This window comes from Notolepis coatsorum (assembly GCF_963971535.1).
Source record: "Notolepis coatsorum genome assembly, chromosome: 17".
NCBI lineage: Eukaryota > Metazoa > Chordata > Actinopteri > Aulopiformes > Paralepididae > Notolepis > Notolepis coatsorum.
The window spans coordinates 12,176,733-12,186,563 of NC_140181.1; the positions used below are offsets into that span (position 1 = coordinate 12,176,733).

Below are 9,831 nucleotides of genomic sequence, written 5' to 3' on the forward strand. Positions count from 1 at the left end.
GAACAGTTTCAAGTACCTCGGAGCCCACATATCCGAGGACTTGACATGGACCACACACATTGACAGTGTTGTGAAGAAGGCACGACAACGCCTCTACTTCCTCAGGCGCCTAAGGAAGTTCCAAGTCAGTCAGAAGATCCTTAGGAACTTCTACTCATGTACAATAGAGAGCATCCTGACCGGCAACATCACCTCCTGGTTTGGGAATAGCACTGCACAAGACCGTAGCAGACTACAAAGAGTGACACGTTCAGCCGAACGCACAATTGTAGGGGGGCTTCCCACCCTCCAGAACATTTACAACAAGCGGTGCAAGGGGAAGGCTAAGAGAATTATTAAGGACTCGAGCCACCCGAACAACTGCCTCTTTGAACTGCTGCGGTCAGGCAAGCGATACCGGAGTCTTAAGGCGAGCACAGAAAGACTCAGAAGAAGCTTCTATCCCCAGGCCATCAGGCTGCTAAACGAACAATAATCGCTAAACGAACAATAATCACTAGGCAACAACCATCAAATGCACACAGCACACACACCCACACGCACACACTCACTCAAACAAACAACACACTGCAGCACCCACTCTCCACACTTTAGATCACACAAACACACTTACACTTTATATTTATTGATAAAGGATTTGCACTACAACTCGTACACCTACTGTGAATTGTACCTAAATTGCACCTCGTCCCATTTCTCCATTTCTGCCTTGCACTATATAGTATTGTATATTAGTACACTGCACAGTATTGTATATTGTATGGTAACTACGTCTATTCTGCATCGAACATTGTACATATGTCTAAACTGAACACTGTGACCTCTTTTTTTTACTTCTAATTTTACTATGTTTTTATTTCATACTTATCTTGTCTTGCACAGTCTCTGGAGCGCAACAGTAAGAAGCATTTTGTACAAAAGTATTCTGTACTTCTGTATGACAACTATTAAAGAAACTTGAAACTTGGTAATTAAGGATTAATTCCATATGGGTGGCAATTCTAGTTAAAGTGTCTCACGTTTCGGAGTCAGCATTGCCTTGGCTTGGGCTGATCGCTATACTAACCCGTTTGGCTGGGTTAGGGGGAGGGAAGCCGTGGGTGGGAAACTGGCGTTGTGGACAGCGATGCCTACAGGTCAGGTCTCGGGGCGCTTGCTCAGCGGAGGCAGGACTTGAGGAAGGCAGCGTGACCTCCCACGCGTTACACTTCACCAATGAGAGCCCTCGCTGCCAGGTGAGAAGAGAGCCACTGGCTGTCGCCGCACGTGTTGGAGGAAGCATACGGATACTTCAGGGTTCCCTTGTACCGACCAGTAGGAGAACATGCTCACAACAACCGGGGGGGGGGAATTGGCACAACGACTAAATTGGGACGTGGAGAAAACAGAGAAAAATCGGAAAAAAAATAAAAATAAAAAGTGTCTCAAGTTTAAACATATCACTGACTATACCGGTAGTTGTTCTGGTTCAAATGAGGTATTAGCGATCAGCAAAATAAATAAATATTTTCTATTCATATTTCCCTTGAATACAGATGACGTTGTTGTTCTTTGAACTGAAGGAGAAATTGAATGAATTGGGATTTTTTTTCCCCTCAATCTTATATCTGCCCTTCTTCTCTCTCTCTCTCTCTCTCTCTCTCTCTCTCTCTCTCTCTCTCTCTCTCTCTCTCTCTCTCTACAGATCAGAATGCCTTCTAACCCTCCTGCCACACCATGCGATGGTAAGCGACGGTTATTATAATTTTTTTATCCACTTTTTCTCCTTATTTTTCAATTTTTTCTCCCATCCCAATTTCGTATTATCCAATTCTCCCCTCCCCTGTCTTGAACGTTGCTAGACTATCATGCCTCCCACTGGTCGGCTGTAGTGAGGATAGAAGCCTTGCATCACGTGTCCCCTCCGGTACACAAGGAGGCAGCCTGTCACATCTTTTCACCGCCGCAGCAGCTCGAGCTCTCAGTGGCGAGGAGTAACGCGTGGGAGGCTCACGCTGCCCCCGACACTTCCTGCTTCCGTCGCACCGGAGTCACCAAACCGACCTGTAGGAGTCGCTGTCCACAACGTCCAAACCCCACCCACCGGCTTTCCCACCCTCTAACACTTGGCCAATTGTGTTAGTATGACGGCCGGCCAAGCCGGTAGCAACGCCAAGAGCTGGGCTCGAACCCAGCGTATCCTGCGTGAGTGGCGAGCGCCTTGCCCACTGCGCCACTCAGCCGCTCAGCGACGGTCATTATTATCGCTATATGACGCTTGTTAAGATACACCGATTTCTCAGTATAGTACACCATTGAGCTATCTGGGGTCCTGTTTATATAATAATAATATATAATACATTTTATTTGGAGGCGCCTTTCACGACACCCAAGGTCACCTTACAGATCATAGAGAAAAACACAGCAAGGCAGTTAAAAAGTCAAGGTTATTAAAAATAAAACAAACAACAGGAAGTATCACCGGGTAGAGTATGACACTAACACCGCCCAGGGGTTGTGAGTTCAGTTCCCACTGCGGTCACCTGACTCTGTGCGCTGTCAGTCGATAAAAACTATTTTAACACGTTAATTGCACAATATGCTCACGTTAATTGAAAACCTTTATTTATCCCAGAGGGGAGATTAAGAGGTCCATCACAGCATAAGCAACGTAACAGCAATTTAAAAACAGCAATTAAAAAACAGTTTATACATAACATACATGATTGTGTTAAAAACAAGATGGACAAGTACACAGGGATAAAAATAGCTAAAATAGGACTAAAAAGAGCAAAAAAAAAAGAAAAATTGTGAAAAAACGCATGTTAAAATATAAAAAAGTTGAGATCCAAGGCAGCTCTACAACTTTTTAAATGCCTTTATTTTATGGTTCACATTATTTCGAGAATTCTTAAATAACCCGACATTAGGGTGTTGAAGAGAAGAGGGGGCCTTGGGTCTCAACTTTTTTATAACGAATCCTACCCCGGATTTAATCCAAAGGGCACCTACCGAAAAACAAAACCAAGGACGCTGAAGCCCTCTCCATGTCCTCTTTATGTTAAAATATAACTAGCAAAACACGCCTGTAGGGGCTGTAGTTCTAAAGAAATGCAGGAAAAAATGGTTGGTAAGTTGGTAAGTAAAGAACAGCGTGTGACAGACAGGCCTGCGTGTGACAGACAGGACAGTGTGTGACAGACAGGCCTGCGTGTGACAGACAGGACAGCGTGTGTCAGACAGGACAGACAGCGTGTGACAGACAGGACAGCGTGTGACAGACAGGACAGACAGCGTGTGACAGACAGGACAGTGTGTGACAGACAGGACAGCGTGTGTCAGACAGGACAGCGTGTGACAGACAGGACAGCGTGTGACAGACAGGACAGCGTGTGACAGACAGGACAGCGTGTGACAGACAGGACAGTGTGTGACAGACAGGACAGCGTGTGACAGACAGGACAGACAGCGTGTGACAGACAGGACAGCGTGTGACAGACAGGACAGACAGCGTGTGTCAGACAGGACAGCGTGTGACAGACAGGACAGTGTGTGACAGACAGGACAGACAGCGTGTGACAGACAGGACAGCGTGTGACAGACAGGACAGAGTGTGTCAGACAGGACAGTGTGTGACAGACAGGACAGCGTGTGTCAGACAGGACAGCGTGTGTCAGACAGGACAGCGTGTGTCAGACAGGACAGCGTGTGACAGACAGGACAGGCCAGCGTGTGACAGACAGGACAGACAGCGTGTGACAGACAGGACAGCGTGTGACAGACAGGACAGCGTGTGTCAGACAGGACAGCGTGTGACAGACAGGACAGACAGCGTGTGACAGACAGGACAGCGTGTGTCAGACAGGACAGCGTGTGACAGACAGGACAGCGTGTGTCAGACAGGACAGCGTGTGACAGACAGGACAGCGTGTGTCAGACAGGACAGCGTGTGTCAGACAGGACAGCGTGTGACAGACAGGACAGCGTGTGTCAGACAGGACAGCGTGTGACAGACAGGACAGAGTGTGTCAGACAGGACAGAGTGTGTCAGACAGGACAGCATGTGACAGACAGGACAGCGTGTGACAGACAGGACAGACCCCTCACAGTCTCACTTGTCCTCAGCACATCTAGTTTTTTACCAACCATTTCCAGTTCCGCATTTGCGTTCTGCGATCTGATTGGCCACTGACGTTTCTGGTCGTGTGACATGTGCGCACAATCGAGTGACGCCTAGTTTATCACCGGTTAAGTTTAGGCACTCTTTCGGAGTTGGTTAAGGTTAGAGTTTGTCTTGGAGCAGGGCGATAGAACGCCAGCCCTGATTCCAAACTCTAACCTTAACCAACTTCGAAAGAGTCGCCTATAAGCTTAACCAGTGATAAACTAGGCGTTAGGTAGTTTGCAGGCTGTTTGAGGCGGAAATAGGCGCAGAAACACGCGATTGGGCGCACATGTCACATGACCAGAAACGTCAGTGGCCAATGAGATCGCACCAGAAACGTCAGTGGCCAATCAGATTGCAGAACTAGACGCGTCCTCAGCAGTACAGAGGGACCAGCCTCAGTACTATTACTGTAAAGCAGGAAGTCACACACGTATATATTCGAGTCCTCAAAATGTGCACAGCAACCGTGTGCATATTTACACGTTTATAACACAACACAACACAACACCCCTCTACTCTCCCATACAGATGGATATTGTTATGGATAGACAATAACAATGGTGGCATCTCGTGCATCTTTTTACACTTTGTTTTTCTAAAAGAAATGGGAACAGTGAGCATGTGCAGAGATACTCAACTTGCATGCTGCTACATAATACACACAAACTTTCTCACGCTCCCTCCCTCCCTCCCTCCCTCTCTCTTTCTCACTCTCCCTCCCTCCCTTCCTCACTCTCTTTCTCATGCTCCCTCTCTCTCTCTTTTTTTTTATCACTCTCTCTTTCTCTCTCTCCTTTTCTCTCACTCTCCCTCCGTCTTTCTCCATTTCTCTTTCTCACACCCTCCATCTCTCTCTCACTTTCTCTCACTCTCTCATCTCTCTTTCACTTTGTCTCCTCTCTCTCTCTCTCTCTTCTCTCTCTCTCTCTCTCTCTCTCTCTCTCTCTCTCTCTCTCTCTCTCTCTCTCTCTCTCTCACTCTCTCATCTCTCTTTCACTTTGTCTCCTTCTCTCTCTCACTCTCTCATCTCTCTTTCACTTTGTCTCTCTCTCTCTCCTCTCTCTCTCTCTCTCTCTCTCTCTCTTTCTCTCTCTCTCCCCCTCTCTCTCTGTCTTTATCTCTCTCTCTCTCTACATACTGTACATTGCAACTTCTCCCACACAGACATAAGTCATCATTCTTGTTCTTTTATGCTCTTCTCTTTCTGTGTGACCATGCAGAGACGATAGCCATTGCACTTTACGACTATGAGGGCATGCATGACGGAGACCTGGGCTTCAAGAAGGGAGACAAGCTGAGGATCCTGAAGGAGTGAGTAGGGCACATATGTTTACCCCGTAGAGGTTACAAGACCCTGCAGAGCACTGTTACAAGACCCTGCAGAACACTGTTACAAGACCCTGCAGAACACTGTTACAAGACCCTGCAGAACACTGTTACAAGACAGTAGCACAGTATTTCCAAAATAATTATTATGGTATTTCCATCATGGTTTGGTCACTAACCGTACTGAGGTTAATGAGGTATAAAAATGCAAACTTAACCCATAACAACCCACACCCATTTCTCCTTCAAGGAAAATTATGAGGGGCATAAGACTGACTAAATAGACTACAAAGAACACATTTCTGATTTTCTTTTCAAAATAGCACCCCCTAATGGCAAAGATCTGAAATGTTACATATATGTCACATTGGGCATTAATGGTTCAACTTAAATGTTACATATATGTCACATTGGGCATTAATCATTAAACTTATTCCTCATTGGAAAATAAATCAAGCTGACAATCTCTTGTCTGTTTGTCTATTTATTTGCATTTCCTCAAACTATAACTTTCCTTGTTCTGTTTCCCATAACTTTCCCTTCGGTTTAAAAAGAAAAAACACAACATTTTGCTGAACACAACTGAACTTTTCCTTCGGTTTTACAACACAACATTTTGCTGAACACAACTGAATACAAATAAATAAGACTGCCTTCCAGGTCTTCTCAAAAAAACATGTTTCAAAAAGGGTTTAGAAACAATGTTAGGTTTTAGCACCATGTTTAAACCCTAGGCCAAATGGAAAGATTTGTGTGGCACTACATGGCACTACATGATACTACAGGGTACTACATGGTACTACATGGCACTACATGATACTACATGGTACTTCAGGATACTACATGGTACTACAGGGTACTACATGGTACTACAGGATACTACAGGGTACTACATGGTACTACATGGTACTACAGGGTAATATATGGTACTACATGATACGACATGGTACTACAGGGTAATACATGGTACTACATGGTACTACATGGCACTACATGGTAATACATGGTACTACATGGTACTACAGGGTACTACAGGGTACTACAGGGTAATACATGGTACTACATGGTACTACAGGGTAATATATGGTACTACATGGTACTACATGGTACTACAGGGTAATACATGGTACTACATGGTACTACAGGGTAATACATGGCACTACATGGTAATACATGGTACTACATGGTACTACATGGTACTACATGGTACTACATGGTACTACATGGTACTACATGGCACTACAGGGTACTACATGGTATTACATGGCACTACAGGGTACTACATGGTACTACATGGCACTACAGGGTATTACATGGCACTACATGGTATTACATGGCACTACATGGTATTACATGGCACTACATGGTATTACATGGCACTACATGGTATTACATGGCACTACAGGGTATTACATGGCACTACATGGTATTACATGGCACTACAGGGTACTACATGGCACTACATGGCACTACAGGGTACTACATGGCACTACATGGTATTACATGGCACTACAGGGTACTACATGGCACTACATGGTATTACATGGCACTACAGGGTACTACAGGGTACTACATGGTACTACATGGTACTACATGGCACTACAGGGTACTACATGGCACTACAGGGTACTACATGGCACTACAGGGTACTACATGGTACTACATGGTACTACATGGCACTACAGGATACTACATGGTATTACATGGCACTACAGGGTACTACATGGTACTACATGGTACTACATGGCACTACATGGTATTACATGGCACTACATGGTACTACATGGCACTACAGGGTACTACATGGCACTACAGGGTACTACATGGCACTACAGGGTACTACATGGCACTACAGGGTACTACATGGTACTACATGGTACTACATGGCACTACAGGATACTACAGGGTACTACATGGCACTACAGGGTACTACATGGTACTACAGGATACTACATGGTACTACATGGCACTACAGGGTATTACATGGCACTACAGGGTACTACAGGGTAATATGACTGATATTTGTTTTAATATGCGTTGAACAATTGAACAATATAAAATATATTAACTAAATATCATTGAATCAGACAAATTAACTGAGCAGATCATAATAATTGTTCTTATTGTGACATATATGTCACATAAAATGTTCATGAACACCTTCAACTGTATCTAAAGTGATTTGTACGAGGAGGACAATAATGAGAGTAATGATGCAATAATGATTATGTCACATGTAATGTGTACTAAGCTATAAACAAGCTGTCTGATAACAAAGACAGTGGTCTAGATCAGTGGTACTTATCATGCACTCTTCCACTAATTAATCTTCCTTGTCTAATATATTAATACCTACTATACTAATATGTCTCTACTCTGCACTCAACACTGCAGCACCCAAGTTTCAACACGTTTATGAACAGTTACTCAGCTGCCAGAGTTGTACTCTTCCTGCTGTCATACAGAACCTGTAAGTCGCTTTGGATAAAAACTGTACATTGGAGGTGGTGGTGTGAAGGGGGAGGGGGGGGGGGTTGGGTAGGCGGGGTGGGGTGGGGGGTAACTGTACATTGGATGTGGGGGGGGGGGGGGGGGTAACTGTACATTGGATTATCGACGAAACCTTACTTGGTCCCAAGAAGAGGGTCTTGTGTATTATTGGGTTTAATAGGACATTTATTGTACATTGGAGGGGGTTGCGTTAGGACATTTACAGGGGCCAGTTCGAATTGCCGTCTCCCGTAGGTGCTCTTTGAGAGTGGTTTTGAAAGTGGGTAGTGATTCACATTCCTTTACAGCTGTGGCGGGTAGGGCGTTCCACATTGATGTGGCATAATTGCGAAACGTGTTTGTCCCTTGTTTGAGCCGAATCTGGGTTTAACATGATTGTGGAGCTCCCTCTGGTGTCGTGGTCGTGGTATTACCTGACCTGGGTCCCAGAGCCGTCTCTGTTGCCGCACCCACCCTCTGGAACTCACTCCCTCCAAACATCCGTAGTGCTACATCCCTGCACTCTTTCAAAATTCCAACTCAAAGCTGCCCCCTCCTGTTAAGCGCCTTGGGTCTCCTGAAAGGCGCTATGTAAGGGATAATGTATAGCTACGAGGTCATTGTCGCAAAATAATTGACCGACACAGAGTTTAGAATACCGAGGCGCCTCGCCGAGGTGTTCTAAATGTAGTGAAGGTCAATTATTTTGCGACAATGACCTCGTAGCTATACATTATCCCGCTTATTACAGGGCTAACTTACTAACAATATACCTAATTCATTTTACACCATCGACAAGACAAGATCAAATGCAGACGCAGTTCTGTTCTGTCGCTCCGCGCTGTCATCGCGGCAGCTTCGCCGGCAGCCGGCAGGTGTGTCTGATTGGCTGCACTGATGCAGTGTGTGTCAGTGGGCTTGATTGCTCCAGCTGCGCACAGCGGTCATTATTGCATTTAGTCATTTAGCTGACGTTTTTATCCAAATCGACTTACAAGTTCTGTACGACAAGTCATCATATCGAGTAATAACGGACCTCTGCCGAGCGCTATTGACCAATCACAATCAAGCATTTCGGCGAATGTTAAAACGCCATGTAATAAATAAATTTAAGATATATTATTATTATTATATTTTTATTATTATTATTATTATTATTATTATTTATTATTATTATATTTATTATTATTATTTTATTATTATTATTATTATTATTATTATTATTATTATTATAATAGAGCTGGTCTCTGCTTGTAGTAGGTTTAGCATGTGTACAGATGGAGTACAGATGTGCAGAGCATATACCTCTGCACACTTGTGGTCAACCTACAAAAAAGCCAGCTTCAAGAAACGGATGCCTTGATAATATCACTGAAGAGCCCTAGATGGTGTCGTGTCAGTGAGATGTCTGTTGCTGTAGAAGTCACTGTCAGTGAGATGTCTGTTGTGTCGTAGAAGTCACTGTCAGTGAGATGTCTGTTGCTGTAGAAGTCACTGTCAGTGAGATGTCTGTTGCTGTAGAAGTCACTGTCAGTGAGATGTCTGTTGCTGTAGAAGTCACTGTCAGTGAGATGATGTGTTTCTGCAGAAGTCACTGTCAGTGAGATGATGTGTTTCTGCAGAAGTCACTGTCAGTGAGATGATGTGTTTCTGCAGAAGTCACTGTCACTGAGATGTCTGTGACTTCAGAAGTCACGCTTAACCACTTAATGACTCATGAAAATGAATCATCTTGGCTTTATGGAACCTACGGTTTAGCACGACACACCAACCCCAGCTGTGGAGTCATTGGTACAGTTGGTCCACGTTGTAAGACATTCATATATATTTCTTCTATTTTAAACCATAATCTTTTATTGTGCTTTCAT

At 44.5% G+C, this 9,831-nt stretch overlaps 1 protein-coding gene across 1 annotated transcript in view; it reads left to right on the forward strand.

Annotated features, from left to right (window-relative positions):
• Positions 1-9,831, forward strand: part of hck (HCK proto-oncogene, Src family tyrosine kinase) — a 90,571-nt gene that overhangs the window by 44,701 nt on the left and 36,039 nt on the right. The window contains exons 3-4 of the mRNA XM_084332702.1: positions 1,685-1,724; positions 5,368-5,458. Of these exons, the coding sequence (XP_084188828.1) occupies positions 1,685-1,724; positions 5,368-5,458 (131 nt within the window). The remainder of the gene's footprint in view (positions 1-1,684; positions 1,725-5,367; positions 5,459-9,831) is intronic.